Consider the following 20,908-nt stretch of genomic DNA (forward strand, 5'->3'; position numbering starts at 1 on the left):
TTGCCATCATGGGGAAAGATTTTTTTTTCATCTTTAATTGCTTTTTCTGTTCTGCATCCCTGTATCCATTTAAATAAGACTGTTCAAAATAAAGCTGTGTTTTATAAACTTAAAATTGAAATTCAATTATGAGAAATCTAATTGAAATTTTGCAGCCATTAAGCAACAATGATGAACTTGGCTCCATTTCCAAACAGTATAACTTGCTTTGTTTCTCGTTCATTGCCTTGATGTGTTAAAGTATTCACTGAGAATTTTTTTTTATGGAGCAGCGAGGAGAGAGGGAGAGAGGAGTGGGGGCTGGCAGGGTGTAAGTTTCCCACTTAAAAAGGACTTACCACAAGAGTCAGGCCTTTTTGTTTAGCAGCAGCAAGAGCTGGGAAGTACTTTAAAAGCTTACCTTGTGAATAGTTGGAGCACACACTGAGCAGGAGAGGACACGGTACTGCTGAGTAAGTGAAGTAATATATTTGGAAGTGCACCCAACTCCAGTTCCTTGAAAACCGTGTTAGGGAACTGGAGCTGGAGCTGGATGAGCCAATATTTTTAAAACTGAACAAGCTAATATCATGTCAGCAGAAAAAAATAAGCTTTGGATAGAAGTACATCATTGATTACAGATATATTTTAATCCATACATTCCCAGTTTAAAATAATGTTCAGCAAATATTTTGATGAACTCTTTTCTTGATTCATGTTGTGATGTGAATAAGGTTACTGTCTCTTGACTACCTTGAAAAGCAGGCTGTGACAAGGATATGTAGGCAAAGGTAATGGAGTTCTTTTGAGTAAACATCAGAAGTTAAAATTGCAATGCCAAATACAGAGATCCCAATGCTTTAGCTACCTTTTAATATCTTTGAAGAAAGGATTTAAAAAAGGCATGGGGGCCTTTTGTGTACACAATGTGGTTCGTGTGTGGAATGAACTGCCAGGGAAAGTGGCGGATGCAGGTACAGTTACAACATTTAAAAGATAAGTTCATGAATGATAAGGTTTGGAAAGATGTGGGCCAAGTACAGAGAGGTGGGGCTAGTTTAGTTTGAGAATATGATCAGTGTAGACTAACTGGACTGAAGGGTCTGTTTCCATGCTGTATGACTGTATGGCTCTATGCCTTTATGAAGTTGTCTCATCACATCCTCAAAGAACTCAATAAGGCTTGTGAAGAATGATCAGCCCCTCACAAAGCCATGCCGACTATCTTTAATAATCTTTAATATATAACGTATATAAATCCAATAAAGAGATGGAAGTAGAAATATTTCTTAAGGGCTTTGGATTTGGAAAAATTTGGATGTAAGGAATTCTCTAGGTGAGCTGAAGCAGTGCATTGGTGGAAATTTACTGAGTTGAATGATGGAAGGTTTGTACTGAGTCCCTGTATTCCTAATTTTCATCGATGTCTGGATTCAGAAATAAACCTTATATTTAAACAAAGTACAACTGACCCTAAATTAAAAAAGCAGTTGATTGCTAAGGCACCCAAAGAACTGTGGTAGCACCGAGTCAAGGTTTGTAGATGAAATTTAGTCTAGATACATAATAATTCTAAGTGTAGCTTTTCATTTTATGTGTAATCCAGAATATAGTTATAAAGCTTTTACATCATGGAAAGAGGTGCATTAGCCCACCATATCTATGCTGGTCATCAAACACCCATCTATTCTGAGCCAATATTCCATCAATTGCCCATAGCCTTGTATGCATGGCATTTCAAGAGTTCGTCTAAAAAGCTTTTAAATGTCTTCAGGGTTCTTGCCTCCACCATTCTTTTTAGGTAGTAAGTTCCAGATACACACAACCCTCTGGGTGAAAACATTTTTCCTCAAATCCGTTCTAAACCTCCTGCCCCTTGCAAGTAAAATTGTGCACCGAATTATTGACCTCTCACTTTGAGGAAAGGTTTCTCCCTTACTATTCTATACAGCTCAGCTCAATCAGATCTCCCCCCTCAGCCTCCTTGTTCTAAGGAAAATAACCCTTCTCTTCAAAGCTGAACAACTCTAGCCCAGGCAATATCCTGATGAATCTCCAGTGCAATCACATCCTTCCTATAATGTGGCAATGAAAACCAATATTCCAGCTGAGCCTGACCTAGCATTAAATACAGCCATTATAAGCTCCCTGTTGTTGTGTTCAATTCCTCAACTTCATGGCTCTGAACTGGTTCCAGGAGTAGTAGTGAGAAACCTTGGAAGCAGGTTGAACAGTTTTCAGTCCCATTAAACAGCAGCAGCAATGGGTCTGACAATGTCAAGCCTTACTCAATCAGTTTTTGAACTGAGTGGACAACCATTCAGCCCAAAAGAGGCAACAACACCACTAAGTTATATCTTGTAACAGCTGGGGAATCCAACATCGTTTCCAATGACCAGTGGGTGGGGAACCCTAATCTTCACCAGGCCAAAGATTTTTGCACATGACTGTACCTCCTAACCTGGATTCAAAACTGGTCTTCCAGCTAACTGGCGTTTTGTCCATCCCTCATCCCAAATTTATTCCTCCTTTCCACCCCTTGAGCCCTAGGCATACATTTCAGACTTAAGTTTTTTTTAAATATTTGATCAGGAAAACAATGGAAATAGAATAGCGGTGCTGACTCCATATCTTCTGCTCTCAATTGCCACATACCCGATGAAGATTTTCTAAGCACTCAGTTACATCTCATTTATAAATAGTTATTTCATAAACTGAGGTGGGAAACATGAAGCTTGAGGAAGTCAAATATAATCGCTGGAACAAATAATGAAATCAATAGCAGGTTATAACTGAATGATCTGGTTGCACAACCAGAGGAGGATTTCTGTGGATCTTATTTATAATAGGAACAACAAAGAAGCAAATTACATTTTATTTCTGGCAAGTCCTGTTGGTATTGCTTATACTGCTGACCTAAATGTCACTGCTGTGATATCTCACCCTTCAGGATGTTCAGTATTAATCCGAGCACAAGTCCACTGGAAGGAGTGTTGGGCGTAAACAACGTGTGGTCACCAATTGATATGTTTACCATATCTTCAGATAATTCATAATGAGCTCTGTATTCTTTCAGATCTTCAAGAGTTATAATCCCACCTGAAGAAGAGAAAAGAATTCAATACAAAGATGTCAAATAAATATTTCAACATATAGGAAGGTAGACGTAAGCACATTATCATCACAGCGGTCAACTGTCCTCCATCTTACACAGTTTAACTAGCACTGCATACAACATGACAAAATGGAAAAATCAGTTTATATGTAATTCTGAGGAAGGTCATAATAGCCCATATAAAATTATCCTTAGGATGTAAGCATTGCAGTATTTACTTGCTACTTCTGTTATTTTAGATGAAATGATGAAAATCTTCCTAAATTGCTAGAGTTTGTGTTGAGGTGATCACAGCACTGTGAGGGAGCAAGTTCAGTGTTTTGACCAAGTCAGAAAGAACCATGTCCAATTTAAAATGGTGTTCAACTTGGAAGACAAGTTGGAGATGACAGTATTCCTTTTTGCCTGTTGCTATTGCATTTCTAAAAGAAAATCATATTTAATTAACTTACTGAGATTTTTTGAAGAGGTAAGGGTTCATACGACAGAATTCCGACAGTATAGAAAGAGGCCATTTGGCCCAAAAAGGTCACACTGACTCTCTGAAGAGCAACCCACCCAGATCCATTTCCCTACCCGATTACTCTACATTTCCCCTGACTAATGCACCCAACTACATGTCCCTGCACACTGTGGGCAATTTAGCATGGCCAATTCACCTAACCTGCACATGCTTGGATTGTGGGAGAAAACCAGAACATCCAGAGAAACCCACACAGATATGGAGAGAATGTACAAACTCCACAAAAACCGTTGCTGAAGGCTGGAATCAAATCCAGGTCCCTGGTGCTATGAAGCAGCAGTGTTAATCACTGAGCACCATGCTATCCGTGATGAAGGTAAAGAGCGAACAGGAATAGAGAGACCTAGATGTGTGCATATATATGTACGTAAAGACATTAAAGACAGCAGGAGAGGTCAAAAGAGTGTTTAATAAAGCATACATATCTTAGTCTTCATTAAAATTGTTATATAGTACAGCAGCAGGAGGTTATGCTGAACTTGTATGAGACACTAGTTAGACCTTGCCTGGAATATTATGTACAGTTCTGGGTCCCACTCTTTAGGAAGGATGTGGGCACATTGTTGTTGTTGGGGAGACAGGCCACCTACTTGCGAAACGTTTCAGAGAACACATCTGGGACACCCGGACCAATCAACCCAACCACCCCATGGCTCAACACTCTAACTCCCCCTCCCACTCCATCAGGGACATGCAGGTCCTTGGACTCCTCCATCGCCAGACCATAGCAACACAACGGCTGGAGAAAGAGTGCCTCATCTTCCGCCTAGGAACCCTCCAACTACAAGGGATGAACTCAGATTTCTCCAGTTTGCTCATTTCCCCTCCCCCCACCTTGTCTCAGTCCCAATCCTTGAACTCAGCACCACCTTCCTAACCTGCAATCTTCTTCCTGACCTCTCCGCCCCCACCCCACTCCGGCCTATCACCCTCACCTTAACCTCCTTCCACCTATTGCATTTCCAACGCCCCTCCCCCATGTTCCTCCTCCCTACCTTTTATCTTAGCCTGCTTGGCCCCCTTTCCTCATTCCTGAAGAAGTGCTCATGCCCGAAACATCGATTCTCCTGCTCCTTGGATGCTGCCTGACCAGCTGCGCTTTTCCAGCAACACATTTTCAGCTCATGTCTCATTGAAGGCAAAGGATAGGAAGGGCAAGATTCATGAACCGTGGATGACTGGAGAAATTGTACAACTAGCCAAGAGGAAAAGGAAAGCAAATATAAGGTCCAGGCAGCTAAGAACAGAATGGGCTCTGGAGGAATATTGGAAGAGTAGGACCAATGTTAAATGAGGAATCAAGCAGCTAAAAGGGGTTATGAAATAGCTTTAGCAAGCAGAATTAAGGAGAATCCCAAAGCATTTTATTCTTATATAAGAAGCAAGTGAGTAGCTGGAGAAAGGGTTGGTCCACTAAAGGATAATGAAGGAAGGCTGTGCGTCAAATCTGAGAGAATGGGTGAGATTCTGAATGATTTCTTTGCATCAGTGTTCACTGAGGAGGGGAACATGAACGTTGAGATTAGAGATAGAAGTTTGATTAGTCTGGATCACGTTGACATAAGTAGGGAATATGTGTTAAGTAGGCTAGAGGTTATTAAGGTGGACAAATCCCCAGGACCAGATGGGATCTATCCCTGGTTGCTGAGGGAGGCATGAGTGGAAATAATTGGGGACCTGACAGATATCTTTGTGGCATCCTTAAACACAAGTGAGGTGCAGGAGGACTGCAAGGTTGCTCATGTTGCCCCCCCCGTACAAGAAGGGTAGTAGGATATTCCAGGTAACTACAGATCATTGAGCCTGACATCGGTGGTGGGAAAGTTGCTGTAGAAGGTACTGAGGGATAGGATCTATTTATATTTAGAAAAGAATGGGCTTATCAGTGATTGGCAACATGGTTTGGTGCGGGGGAGATCTTGCCTTACCAACTTAGTAGTGTTCTTTGAGGAAGTGACCAAGTTGATAGATGAAGGGCTGTTGATGTCATATACATGGACTTTAGTGAGGCATTTGATAAGGTTCCCCATGGTAAACTAATAGAGAAAGTGAATTCGCTTGTGTGCAGGGTGTTCTAGCTAGGTGGATAAAGAACTGATTGCATAACAGGAGACCGAGAGTAGTAGTTGAAGGGAGTTCCTCGAAATGGAGAATGGTGACCAGTGGTGTTCAACAGTGGTCAGTGTTGGGGCCACTGTTATTTGTGATATACATAAATTAATTGGAAGAGGGCATTGTTGGTATGATCAGCAAATTTGCAAATGACACGAAGATTGGTGGAGTAGCAGAAAGCATAAGGGACTTTCAAAGAATATTGGAGGATATAGATAGACTGGAGAGTTGGGCGGAAAAGTGGCAGATGGAGTTCAATCCAGACAAGTGTGAGGTGATGCATTTAGGCAAGTCTAATTCTAGAGCTAATGATACAATGAATGGAAGAGCCTTGGGAAAAGTTGATGGGCAGAGAGATCTGGGAGTGCAGGTCCATTGTACTCTGAAGGTTGCTGCACAGGTGGATAGAATAGTCAAGAAGGCATATAGTATGCCTGCCTTCGTTGGACGGGGTATTGAGTATAAGAGCTGGCAAGTCATGTTAAAATTGTACAAGACATTGGTTCGACCACAGTTAGAATACTGTGTACAGTTCTGGTCACCACATTACCAAAAGGATGTGGATGCTTTGGAGAGGGTGCAGAGAAGGTTTACGAGGATGTTGCGTGGTATGGAAAGTGCTAGCTATGAAGAGAGGTTGAATAAGTTAGGTTTGTTTTCATTAGAAAAAAGGAGATTGAGTGGGGACCTGATTGAGGTTTACAAAATCATGAAGGGTATAGATAGGGTGGATAGAGACAAGCTTTTTCCCAGGGTGAAGGATTCAATAATGATAGGTCACGCTTTCAAGGTGAGAGCTGGAAGGTTTAAGGAGTATGTACGCAGCAAGTACTTTACATAGAGGCTGGTAGGTGTCTGGAGCGTGTTGCAAGCAGAGGTGGTCGAGGCAGGCACAGTAGATTTATTTAAGATGCATCTGGATAGATGCACGAGTAGGTGGGGGACAGTGGGATACAGATGCTTAGGAATTGGACGACATGGTGGCACAGTGGTTAGCACTGCTGCTTCACAGTACCAGAGACCCGGGTTCAATACCCGCCTCAGGCCACTGACTGTGTGGAGTTTGTACGTTCTCCCCGTGTCTGCGTGGGTTTCCTCTGGGTGCTCCGGTTTCCTCCCACAGTCCAAAGATGTGCAGGTCAGGTGGATTGGCTATGCTAAATTGCCCGTAGTGTTAGGTAAGGGGTAAATGTATGGGTGGGTTGCGCTTTGGTGGGTCGGTGTGGACTTGTTGGGCCGAAGGGCCTGTTTCCACACTGTAAGTAATCTAATCTAAAGGTTTAGAGAGTAGATTTAGATCGGCTCAGGCTCGGAGGGCCAAAAGGCCTGTTCCTGGGCTATAAACTTTCTTTGTTCTTTGTTCTTTTGTTCATTGGAGAGAGAGCAAAAAAAGATTTACAAGAATGATTCTAGAGATATGAAAATGCAGATTCAAAGACAGATTGGAGAGGTTGGGACTGTTTTCCTCAGAGAGGGGAAGGCTAAGGGAAGATTTGATAGAACTGTTTAAAATCACAAGGACTGGACAGAATAGACAGGATGAAACTGTTCCCACTCATGAAAGTTCAAAGAACAAGTGAGGACAGATTTAAAGTGATTTGTAGATGAAGTACATGTGAGGTGAGAAATATTTTTTCACACAAATGAAACGTTCAATAGATGCATTCAAGAGAGCATGAGGTGATTTTTAAAAATAAAATAATGTGTAGAGTTATGGGGTAAGGGTGGTAGATTAGATTAGACTTACAGTGTGGAAACAGGCCCTTCGGCCCAACAAGTCCACACCGACCCGCCGAAGCGAAACCCACCCATACCCCTACATTTACCCCTTACCTAACACTACGGGCAATTTAGCTTGGCCAATTCACTTGACCCGCACATCTTTGGACTGTGGGAGGAAACCGGAGCACCCGGAGGAAACCCACGCAGACACGGGGAGAACGTTCAAACTCCACACAGTCAGTGGCCTGAGGCGGGAATTGAACCTGGGTATCTGGCGCTGTGAGGCAGCAGTACTAACCACTGTGCCACTGTGCCGCCCAGCAGATGCTGGTCTTGCCAGCGAAATCCATATCTCATGAAAGAATAAAGAAAAAATTTAGGAAAATCTCGTGATGAGAAAAAAATCATTCAGCGCAGTGAATCTTATTGCTGCTAAGTTATATAGCTTATTTACCAGGTTTCTGATATCATGCCTTTGCCAGGCCACCAAATGCAGCTCATTGTGAGTATTTTCGTTTTCTCAAGCTTATTTATCTTAGCATCTAAAAACACTTTTAATATTTTTAATGCTTTTGTCCCTAACTGGCAAATTACTTCCAATGTTTGTTTACCCTCCATATAAAGAGCTTTTTCCTAATGTGTTTTTGATTATTTACCACTGCTTTCAAGTCATATGCCTCGTTCATTGATTTCCAAATCTCTCTGAAGCTATTGTCTGTTTTCACCTTGTCTATCTATCTACCTTTTTGCATTTTAACCATCATTGTGTCTCTAGTCTGTAATGCACAAGTTTCACAGGGTATCCTAACATGTCTTATGTCCTTAATATCTAGGATCAGTTACCATTGCCACTTTTGTGCAAAAATAGAATAGGCTGATGTAATAGCAAGAAATATAGCTTATTTACCAAGATTTCTGTTAGTGTATTTTACATTGCATTTGATAATATTTCACAGATTGTTCTTGGAATTTGTGGTATTTATTCCTGTCTATAATTTGACATAGCTTGGGATGTTTTCTATTTTCATTAATTGAGAAAAGCATGGTATAAATATAAACATGTATAGATTATTTCTTTAAATACACCTTTTTAAAAGTTTTTGTCATTCAATTGTCATTCCTCTGGGGTTGTAAAATATCTGCTTATTTCTATCTTCACTGGCTCTGCCTCGATCTCCGTCGTCCTCAGGACTGGTTTGAGTTTTAGTGGGCAGGGTTTCCCATCTGCAGGTTTGTGTAAAGGATGCCAGTAGTAACACACCGTTAAAACAATTGTTTCTGTGGAGAGGTTTATGTGTGTTTTTATAGTCTTCTCCCCAATCTTAATCATGTATGATACCAGTCCAATTTTTTTAAAGGATAATTCCTGGGATCCATGGAGAGCTGCCATTGAAGATCCTTTTGTGGGCAGTCTCTTCCAGTGGAAAATCTCTGTGTGGCCTATGTCCATCATGGTCCCTTTGTTAGGCTTCTCGTTTAAGTTCAGCCTGATGCCCAGGTTTAGGAAGGTCAGGTTAAGCATAGTCTAAATGTATCAGCCATTAGTAGTTCTGCCAAGGCTACACCTATCGTCATATGAAGTTGTTATCTTATAGTTGAAGAGGAAACATGCAAGCTTTGTTTCCAAAAACTTGTAGTTTGTTTTCTCATGCTGCTTTTAAACATCTGGACTATCTGCAAGACTAGCATGTCCGAGCATAGGTGCTGTGCAAGTCTGCCTTCGCCCATTTATCTTGGTGAAGCTTTTCTATGGTGTTGTAGGAGTTAATAGAAGTTGTTCAGTGCATGTTAATCGATGTTGAATGGGTGTTGATAAGAATTAAGAACATAGAACCCATAAATGGCCTTGTGAAGTCTGCGTGGACTCACACCCAGGGCCTCTCCAGCTGTTCCCATTGGTGCAGTCAGGCTGCGGTTGGAGCCTTCTGGTTTTCCTTTGCCTCTCTAGACCAGACCATATTTGTGTCTTTGCCAGGCCACCAAATGAAGCTCCTTGTGAGCATTTTCATTTTATAAATTCCTAGGTGGCCAAAAAGCAATTCCTAAAGTGTCGGTCACTGGTCTACACTGGAGACATCCACCCAGGCTACCACAGGGTAAAGCCATCTTCTTAATTCATGACATCTTCAGATATAGGGTTTCAACTCTTCTATAGGACTTCCTTGTGGCCCAAATTTTAGGTAGATATGATATAGCTTTGCCAACATAGGGTCCTTTTGGGTCCAAGTTTGGATTGGTTTGGCAGATAGTGCTGAAGTGTCTATGAAGCTCAAACTCACAATGACTTCATCTACTTTCAGAGGTGAAGGTAGGCCGATGGATAGCAGGTGGCTCAAGGCATCCACTATCACTTTATGTCACCCTGGATGATGTTCCAATGTATATTCATGAGCAATTAATAGCTGTGCCCAGTATTGAACTACATCTGGTTCAATCAGTAGCTTCCTTTGGGACACAATACAGAGGAACTTCGATTATCTCAATATCAATTATCCAAATATTGAATTATCTGAAGGAGATCTCGAAGTCTCAATAGAAACATGACATCAAAGAGGTGTTTCCAACACTGATTGCACCTTTCTTTTACAATGATTAAATATGAACTCGGCTCACTGAAATGCTGCCTAGAACAGTCCTGGATATTGATGGGAGTGCAGGCACTGTCTCCAAATGACAGACTGCCTACCCTCTCTCACCCCACACTTGCCCTGAACCCCCCTTCCCCAGATAATCTCTCCAACATTGTCCTGTACAGGGCAAAGTTGGAAATTGACAAAAACGTTGCTGCAAAATGTTGTGTGTGTTTTTTTTGTGTGTGTATTAATGTATTTGGAGACTCACCCCGCAAAGGCAGCAGCAGTCTCTCTGCCCAAGAGAGGGGGGAGGATGGGAGTGGGGGCGTGAGGGGCTAGGGTGGATGGGTGGGGTTGGGGGGAGGTCATGGTTGGTGGAATTTGGACAGGGTGGGGGTTGGGGGGCAAGGTTGCGGTCGGACGGGGAGGCATGGACAGGAGCGGGGTTGGGGAGTCGGACAGGGTGGGGTGAATGTGGGCGGGGTTGGGAAGGGTTGGGCAGGGTCGGATGGGGACAGGTGGACGGGGCGGGGTTTGGGGGTTGGACGGGACGGGGTTTGGGGTGGGTTGGATGGGGGTGGGGTTGGGAGTTCAGGTAGGGGATGGTGTTGGAGGGGGTCGGATGATGGTGGTGTGTCAATCCCATTGAACTGATGGTGGTGTGGGGGTCAGGAGGCTTTAGCAGTGCTGCAGGTCCTTTACACACGTGTGTGTGTCTGCTCAGAAACCAACCATGAGACAGAGAGAGTGAGCAAGGCAGGCAGAGAGAGGAAAAAGGGAACTTCAAAAAACTCCAAGCTCCAGAGGAGAGGTATTAAATCAATTAATCAAATAATCAATTATCCGAATGAAATAGTACCAGTCCTCATTTGGATAATCAAGGATCCTCTATATTTATTAATTCCACAAACTGAGCAATCCTTATCATTTCCCAAAGTACTCACCCATACATGTAGTGTTCCAGCAATTTCTGCAGTCTCATCAAGGATTCAGTAAGTGGTTCCCCCGGAAGTCTATTTATCATGTTAACATGTTACACTGAAGTATATCAAATTATTCAGGATCATAGTGGTCTGCTACCATATCTATCAGTTCATCAGCGCTGTGGTTGCTGGGGAGGTTGCATTCTTTTTGAAGCAGAAATTCAAGGCCCAACAAGCAGACGGAAGAATGGCCTTTAGTCAATGATCAGAGCTGAAAATGTGTTTCTGGAAAAGCGCAGCAGGTCAGGCAGCATCCAAAGAGCAGGAGAGTCGATGTTTCGGGCATGAGCCCTTTTGTCAATGATCACCCTCTACCCTGTTTTTAAAAATATGTCATACTGAGGCTAATCCTCCACAACAGTATCATAAGGCTGCAGTTTCTCAAAGAGCATCATTTTCAATATTTCCTCATCATGACCTTATCAGGTTCTTTGAAAGGCAAGGCTGTCTGAAACACTTCTTGACTCTCATCACTAAGAGAGTTATAGAGTCATAGAGATGTACAGCATGGAAACAGACCCTTTGGTCCAACCCGTCCATGCCGACCAGATATCCCAACACAATCTAGTCCCACCTGCCAGCACTGGGCCCATATCCCTCCAAACACTTCCTATTCATAAATCCATCTAAATGCTCCTTAAATGTTGCAACTGTACCAGCCTCCATCACTTCCTCTGGCAGCTCATTCCATACACGCACCACCCCCTGTGTGAAAAAGTTGCCTGTAGTCTCTTTTATATCTTTCCCCTCTCACCCTAAACCTATGCCCTCTAGTTCTGGACTCCTGACTCCAGGGGAAATACTTTGCCTATTTACCCTATCCATGCCCTTCATAATTTTGTAAACCTCTATGAGGCCACCACTCAGCCTCCTGTGTAATGATTCAAGAAGACTGACTGGAAATGGACATCATTTATTGCTGAACACCAAAGTAGACCCACTACTCGTGGCATATGTAGGCTAGTACCAGCTCAAGTGCAGATAATTCTGCAGTTCCATCCCTGGGTCTGCTTTATAAATATCTCAGGTGATGAGTTCCAGGCCATTGCCTGTTACCAAAGGAACTCATACTCAATAAGCTCCACAGGGAGATTAATTAGAGATTCCCTATGGGCCTTGCAGGGGTTATCTTTTCACCCCTTTATCAAGAATCTGTCCATAAAAATATTCAAAAACTCAACTTCCATTGTGTTTTGTGGAAGAACTTTTCAAAGATTCACAATCCTTTGCAAGAAATATAATTTTCCTTATCTTTGTCTTAAATGGACACTGTTTTATTCTGAAACAGGATTAGATTTCCCAAAAAAAACAAACAACCTTTCCACATACATCCTGATAAGATCCTTACCTCTGAGGTGCACCACAATCTGTGTGTCCTCGTGCATGAATTGCAAAGTTTGGTATGCAGGTATAGCAAGCAGTTTGGAAAGCCAATTTACTCTGAGGGGAATTGAACACAAAAGTGGGGTGGTGATGCTTCAATTAATGATGAGGCCGACATGAATACTGTTCAACCTGTTCAATCAAGCCACATTTCATTCTTCTAAACTCCAGTGAATACAAACCCCTAGCCTATCCAATCTTTCTACATAAAACAACCAGCCCACTAGTTTCATAAACATTCTCTGAACGGCCCCTCTAATGCATTTACATCCTTTCTTAAATAAGGAATACCGAATACAGTATTCCAGATGTGCTTTCACCAGTGTCCTGTATTGCATAGAAACATAGAATATAACAGACATTCAGCCCCTCAATCCTGTTCTGCCATGGCTGTTATATCATGGCTGATCATCCGAGTACTTGTTCTTGCTTTCTCCCCATTCCCTTTTTTCAAAAAATAAGTAAACCTTGTCAGTTCCAGAAATACATCAGACATTAGCACTTTCCCACTGGATTTTGCAATCTTCATAACGATAATATCCGTATTTCTTTTCCAGAATTCTGAACTTCCTGTTATTATCATCTGCATTGGTTTCTTGATTTTCCTCCAGCCAGATTTTTCCCAGTCTTCTGTATTCATGTCAGCCTCATCATTAATTGAAGCATCACCACCCCACTTTTGTGTTCAGTTCCCCTCAGAGTAAATTGGCTTTCCAAACTGCTTGCCATACCTGCATACCAACCTTTGCAATTCATGCACGAGGACACACAGATTGTGGTGCACCTCAGAGATCTGCAATCTCTCACTACTGAGCTAATGTGTTTCTTTTTCGTTCTTGCTGCCAAATTGGACAATCTCACAGTTTTCCACTTTATAATTCATTTACTAGATCTTTGCCTGTGCGCTAAACTATCATATTCCTTTGTAGCTTACTTATGCTCTCTTCACAATTTACTTTCCTATCTGTCACTATGCCTAAATTAAATTGTGACATAATTAAATATTAATCACAGTCACATGCATACAGAATTCACTCAGTTTGAGTTAATGTTACCAGCTACTGAGGTATGACAATGTACACAATGATGACAACATTGAATATTTTTAAAAATGACAGATCTCTTTGTCCCTCACCTCCATCAGGCTGTTCAAGCATCTCACAAGCAATGTTACAGGAAGGGGATGAAGATAAATGTAAGGACAGTTCATGACAGGACACAGGTAGCTCACATATAGAAACCTCAGTAAGAATGGAAAGCAGGCAGCTGGGATCTCACATCATAAATGATTAGGAGCAGGGTGTGAAAGATGGACAGCTGCACAGAATCACCTGCAGAGAGTACAGGATGCTTCAAGCTGCACAGCTAAGGTTCCATCAACAATTTTGGAACAGCCCCTTTCAGAGGCACTGCACATGGTTGAATGAGTCCATCTCTAACTTCAGTGCTATGACGTGTGAGGGCTCTTGCTCTGATGTCTTTGTCCACAGAACAAGTGATCACCTGAATGGTGCATCAGACATAGTTCCCACCTGTGGCTTTCACTATTATCCCACCCTGAATAGCATTACTGGTGACCCAGGGAGCAGAACCTAGAGGATCCTGGGTTTGTATCCCAGCCATAGTCATAGTAACCAATGTGGTGTTGCAAATTCCGGAGGTGTTGCAAATTCCGGAGGTATTGCCTCTTATTTGGCCAGCAACTCTAGGTGGGTGGGATTACCTGCTTCAGGTTTGTAACTTCAGCAGAGAGCCCATCAGCAGTCAGCTGCCTGATTAGAACATAGAACTGTACAACACAGGAACGGGCCCTTCGGCCCACGATATTGTGCCGAACATGATGCCAAATGAAACTACTTTGTTCTGCCTGCCCTTTGGCCATATCCTTCCATTCCTTACATATTCATATGCTTATCTAAAAGTCCCTTAAATTCCCTTATTGTATCTGTCTCCACCACTACCTCAGCAGTGAATTCCAGATTCCTACCACTCTCTGTGCAAAAACCCTGGCCCTTACGTCACCTTTGAAATTTTCCCCTCTCACCTTAAATGCATGCCCCCGAGTATTAATATTTCATCTCTGGGAAAAAGATTCAGACCATCAAAATGCATCTCATAATTTCATAAATTTCTATCAAGTCTTCTCTCAGCTTTCACTGTTCAAGAGACAACAACTTGAGTTTTCCTAGCCTTTCCTTATATCTCATTCCCTTTAACCCAGGCAGCATCCGAGTAAAGCTTTTCTGCACACTCTCTCCAAAGCCTCTGCACCCTTCCTGGAATATGGCGACCAGAATTGAATGCAGTACTATAAGTGTGATCTAATTAAACACTTTTAAAGACACCCTGACTTGTGTACACAATTCCCTGACCAATAAAGGCAAACATGCCATACACGTTCTTCACCACCCTCTCTACTTGTGTGGCCATTTTTAAGAAGCTATAGACTTGAACCTCAAGATCCCTCTGTTTAATTACATCAATGCTGCTCGGGGTCCTGCCATTAACTGTACACGTTTTCTTAACATTTGATCTCCCAGAGTGCAGCACCTCACACTTAACATAGAACAAACATAGAACATAGAACAATACAGCACAGAACAGGTCCTTCGGCCCATGATGTTGTGCCGAACATTTGTCCTAGCTTAAGCATATACCTATCCAATTGCCGCTTAAAGGTCACCAATAATTCTGACTCTGCCACTCCCACAGGCAGCGCATTCCGTGCCTCCACCACTCTCTGGGTAAAGAACCTACCCCTGGCATCCCCCCTATACCTTCCAACTTTCACTTTAAATTTATGTTCCCTTGTAACACTCTGTTGTACCCAGGGGAAAAGTCTCTGATTGTCTTCTACTCTATCTATTCCCCGATCATCTTATAAACCTCTATCAAGTCACCCCTCATCCTTCGCCGTTCCAATGAGAAAAGGCCTAGCACTCTCAACCTATCCTCGTACGAACTATTCTCCATTCCAGGCAACATCCTGGTAAATCTCCTCTGCACCCTCTCCAAAGCTTCCATATCTTTCCTAAAATGAGGCGACCAGAACTGCACACAGTACTCCAAATGTGGCCTTACCAAGATCCTATACAGCTGCAACATCACCTCACGACTCTTGAATTCAATCCCTCTGCTAATGAACGCTAATACACCATAGGCCTTCTTACAAGCTCTATCCACCTGAATGGCAACTTTCAAAGATCTATGAACATAGACCCCAAGATCCCTCTGCTCCTCCACCTTACTAAGAACTCTACCGTTAATCTTGTATTCCGCATTCTTATTTGTCCTTCCAAAATGGACAACCTCACACTTGACAGGGTTGAATTCCATCTGCCACTCCTCAGCCCAGCTCTGCATCATATCTAAGTCCCTTTGCAGCCGACAACAGCCCTCCTCACTGTCCACAACTCCACCAATTTTCATATCGTCTGCAAATTTACTGACCCACCCTTCGACTCCTTCTTCCAAGTTATTAATAAAAATTACAAACAGCAGAGGACCCAGAACTGATCTCTGCAGAACTCCACTTGTAACTGGGCTCCAGGCTGAATACTTACCATCTACCACCACTCTCTGACTTCGACCAGTTAGCCAGTTCTCTATCCAACTGGCCAAACTTCCCACTATCCCATGCCTCCTGACTTTCCGCATAAGCCTACCACGAGGAACCTTATCAAATGCCTTACTAAAATTCATGTACACTACCTCCACTGCTCTACCCTCATCCACATGCTTGGTCACCTCCTCAAAGAATTCAATAAGACTTGTAAGGCAAAACCTACCTCTCACAAATCCATGCTGGCTGTCCCTAATCAAGCAGTGTTTTTCCAGATACTCATAAATCCTATCCCTCAGTACCCTTTCCATTACTTTGCCTACCACTGAAGTAAAACTAACTGTCCTGTAATTCCCGTGGTTATCCTTATTCCCTTTTTTGAACAGGGGCACAACATTCGCCACTCTCAGTCCCCTGGCACCACCCCCATTGACAGTGAAGACGAAAGATCATTGCCAACGGTTCTGCAATTTCCTCTCATGCTTCCCAATAATCCTAGGATATATCCTGCCAGGCCCGGGGGACTTGTCTATCCTCAAGTTTTTCAAAATGCCCAACACATCTTCCTTCCTAACAAGTATCTCCTCTAGCTTACCAGTCCGTTTCACACTCTCCTCTTCAACAATACGGTCCCTCTCATTTGTAAATACTGAAGAAAAGTATTCATTCAAGACCTCTCCTATCTCTTTCGACTCAATACACACTACTGTCCTTGATCGGACCTACCCTCGTTCTCGTCGTTCTCATGTTTCTCACATATGCATAAAAGGTCTTGGGGTTATCTTTGATCCTAACCGCCAAAGATTTTTCATGCCCTCTCTTAGCTCTCCTAATCCCTTTCTTCAGCTCCCTCCTGGCTATCCTGTATCCCTCCAATGCTCTGTCTGAACCTTGTTTCCTCAACCTTATGTAAGCCTCCTTACAAGACATTCAACCTCCCTCACATGACCTTCTCTTTCCTGCCTGACAGGTATGTACATATCAAGGACACGTCGTATCTGTTCCTTGAAAAAGTTCCACATTTCAACGACATCCTTCCCTGACAGCCTATGCTTCCAATTTATTCTCCTCAGATCCTGTCTTGCAGCATTGTATTTACCCTTCCCCCAATTGTAAAACCTGCCCTGTTGCACGCACCTATCTCTCTCCATAACCAAGGTGAAAGTCACAGAATTGTGGTCACCATCACCAAAATGCTCACCCAGTTCGTTACCAAGTACCAAATCCAATATGGCCTCCCCTCTGGTCGGACAATCTACATACTGAGTTAGAAAAGCTTCCTGGACACACTGCACAAACACCGCCCCGTCCAATCTATTTGATCTAAAGAGCTTCCAATCAATATTTGGGAAGTTGAAATCGCCCATGACTACTACCCTGTGGCTTCTGCACCTTTCCAAAATCTGTTTTCCAATCGGTTTCTCCACATCTCTGCTGCTATTGGGCGGCCTATAGTAAACACCCAACAAGATGACTGCTCCTTTCCTATTTCTGACTTCAGCCCATACTACCTCCAAAGGCAGATCCTCCTCGAACTGCCCTTCTGTAGCCGTTATACCATTTCTAATTAGCAACCCCATCCCCCCTCCTTTTTTACCACCCCCCCCCCACTGAAACATCTGTAACCAGGAACCTCCAACAACCATTCCTGTTCCTCTTCTATCCACGTTTCCGTGATGGCCACAACATCGTAGTCCCAAATACCGATCCATGCCTTAAGTTCACCCACCTTATTTCTGATACTCCTTGCATTGAAGTCCACACTCGAGCCCATCTCTGTGTCCGCAAGTATTCCCTGTCAGTGCTACCTTCTCCAAGCCTCCCTACATTCTCAGACATGCTGAAAAACAGCTAACCTACTTGCTGGACTACAAGTCTGGATCCCATCCCCCTGCCAAATTAGTTTAAACTCTCCTGAAGAGTGCTAGCAAACCTACCCCCCAGGATATTGGTGCCCTTCTGGTTCAGGTGCAACCCGTCCTGTTTGTACAGGTCCCACCTTCCCCAGAATGCAGTCCAATTGTCCAATACCTGAAGCTCTCCCTCCTACACCATCCTTGCAGCCACGCGTTCAACTGCACTCTCTCCCTATTCCTTGCCTCACTGTCACGTGGCACCGACAACAACCCAGAGATGATGACCCTGTCTGTCCTAGCTTTTAGCTTCCAGCCTAACTCCCTGAGCTCCTAAATGACCTCCCCACTCCTCTTCCTACCAATGTCATTGGTGCCAATGTGCACTTACCCAGATTAAACTCCATCTGCCATTTGTGTGCCCATATTTGTAACTGATCTATATCCTGTTGTATCCTTTGACAACCTTCTGCATTATCATCAACTCCACTGATCTTTGTATTGTCTGCAAACTTACTAACACACTGATCTACATTTTCATCCAAGTCATAGTCATGACCTCCAGCCTGAAAATCACCCTTCCACCACTACCTTCTGACTTCTGAATCCACGCGGCCAAGTCACCGTGGATCCCATGCATCTTAATCTTCTGGATGAGCCTACACTGAGGGGGCGGCACGGTAGCTCAGTGGTTAGCACTGCTGACTCACAGCACCAGGGACCCAGGTTTGATTCCAGCCTCGGGCGACTGTGTGGAGTTTGCACATTCTCCCCATGTCTATGTGGGTTTCCTCCGGGTGCTCTGGTTTCCTCTCACAGGCCAAAGATGTGCAGGTCAGGAGAATTGGCCATGTAAAATTTCCCGTGGTGTTAGGTGTATTAGTCAGAGGGAAATGATCTGGGTGGGTTATTCTTCGGAAAGTCAGTGTGGATTTGTTGGGCCAAAGAGCCTGTTTCCACACTGTAGGTCATCTAATCTAGCCCTTGTCAAAAGACTTACTAAAGTCCATGTAAACAACTTCCACTGCTCTAACCTCATCAATCACCCTCGTCACCTCTTTGAAAAATTAAATCAATTTAGTAAGACATGACCTGCCCTGCACAAAACCATGCTGACTGTCCTTAATTAGTCCATGTTTTTCCAAATATGCATAAATCCTATCCCTAAGAGTTCTCTCCAATATCGTCCCAAACACCAATATGAGACTCACTGGTCTATAGTTTCCTGCATTATTCCTATTTTCCTTCTTGAATCGAGGAATAACATTGGCTACTCAGCAGTCCTCCAGGACTTCTCCAGTGGCTAGCGAGAATACAAAGACCTTGGTCAAGTCCCCAACAATCTTGCCTCTCTTGTCTCTCTCAGTAATCTGGGTAGACACCATCGGGCCCTGGGACTTAACTGCCTTAGTACTCTTCAAGAGACCAAACACCACTTATTTCTTGATCTCAACATGAGCTAACATATTAGCATGCTTCAAACAAATCTCACTATCCTCCAAATCTTTTTCATGAGTCAATACCGATTCAAAGTACCATTTAGGATCTCAACCACATCCTCTGCCTCCAAGCTCAAATTCCCTTCTTTATTCTTGATTGACATAAGATCAGTGAGTGTTCTTACCAAGGTGTCTCACCAGGAAACTCTCCTGCTTTTGAACTTTGTCTAAAAGTGAGAAAATTTGCCTGAACCAGGCAGTGCCACAATAAGCTGCAGCAGGGAGTTCTCCATGGCTGCTGGGCAATTGCAGGTTAGCCATGAGAGCAATGATAATCAAAACAGACAGTGAAATTGGCTGACTCTGCGCAAGCAGCTTCCACCTTTAACTCTTTGACTCACACCCCTCTTCTGTATTATAAACTTCATATGCAGTCTTGTAACCTACAAATCTACAACAACACACATGATGGTAGGGCAATTGTTGACAGCTCAAAGCCCAGTGGACTTCAGATAAGAGCATCCAACTAGTCCAAGGAGGTAAATATATATTCTACATCTAAATCTTCTGCAGCCATTGGAGTAGCCTCAGCAGGAATAGTTGAAAAAGGAAAAGTAGGGAATTATAGTTCTATAATTGTACGCATATGGGTGTTGAACGCGTGTTAAATTATTAATGCTGCTTTTGTTTTCTATATGTATGTAAATGAAAATTTTCATCTGCAATAACATTCAAGAAGCCTGAACCTATCGAGGATAAAGATTGGCACCAAATCTATCAGTTTCAACATTCACTTCCTTCACCACTATTGTTCGTAGCAGCTATGTGTACTGTCTACAAGATGCATTTCATTCCTTGCAAAAACTCTTGACAGAATTTTCTCAACCTATTTTCTCTACACTTGGAAGAACAAGGGCAGCAGGCAATGTGAACAACACTATCTCCAATTTCCCTTCCAAGTCAATCACCATTCGAACTGTGTTACCCTTCGTTCAATATCATTCGGTCAAAATTCTGAAACTCTAACAGATGTTTGTTGTACGTACATCACAAGGACTGCACTGAGTAGTTCAAAAAGGTGCACCACCACCTTATCAAGGCAATTAAAAATGGACAATAATTGCTAGCCTTGCCACCACTTATACATTGTGTCCGTAAATGAAATAAAAATAAATAATTGAAAACACAGTAATCAGTTGATGGGGTCAGAAGCTCCAAACTATCACATATGCTCTCTAAATGCTGCTACCAAGCTGATGCAATGTAGAGACAGGTGAAAGTGAGGACTGCAGATGCTGGAGATCAGAGTCGGAGAGTGTGGTGCTGGAAAAGTACAGTCAGTCAGGCAACATCTGAGGAGCAGGACAGTTGACATTTCAGGCATAAGCTTCTCATTAGGAAAGCAAGAGAGTTGATGTTTTGAGCATAAGCAATGTTGAGAAAGTGAAGTGTACGTTTTCTCACCTGCATTCCTGATATCAGTCACTATCTGTTGGGCGAGAGATCCATTGTAAAATGTGTCAGCTCCTTCATCTGCCAGAATCTGATAAGTTGCAGCTAATCTTGGAAATTTAATTATTTCATTTTGCTGGAGTACTTTGCCATTGGAATTGCAAAATATTTCACTGTTAAGATACAGACAAGGTGTTGAGTAACAGAACAGA

General features: G+C 43.0%; 1 protein-coding gene across 1 annotated transcript in view; it reads right to left on the reverse strand.

The window, feature by feature from the left end:
• Nucleotides 1-20,908, reverse strand: part of LOC132827423 (glutathione hydrolase 1 proenzyme-like) — a 145,158-nt gene that overhangs the window by 35,764 nt on the left and 88,486 nt on the right. The window contains exons 6-7 of the mRNA XM_060844099.1: nt 20,709-20,869; nt 2,923-3,078 (exon numbers count right to left, since the gene is read on the reverse strand). Of these exons, the coding sequence (XP_060700082.1) occupies nt 2,923-3,078; nt 20,709-20,869 (317 nt within the window). The remainder of the gene's footprint in view (nt 1-2,922; nt 3,079-20,708; nt 20,870-20,908) is intronic.

This window comes from Hemiscyllium ocellatum, chromosome 24 (genome assembly GCF_020745735.1).
Source record: "Hemiscyllium ocellatum isolate sHemOce1 chromosome 24, sHemOce1.pat.X.cur, whole genome shotgun sequence".
Classification (NCBI taxonomy): domain Eukaryota; kingdom Metazoa; phylum Chordata; class Chondrichthyes; order Orectolobiformes; family Hemiscylliidae; genus Hemiscyllium; species Hemiscyllium ocellatum.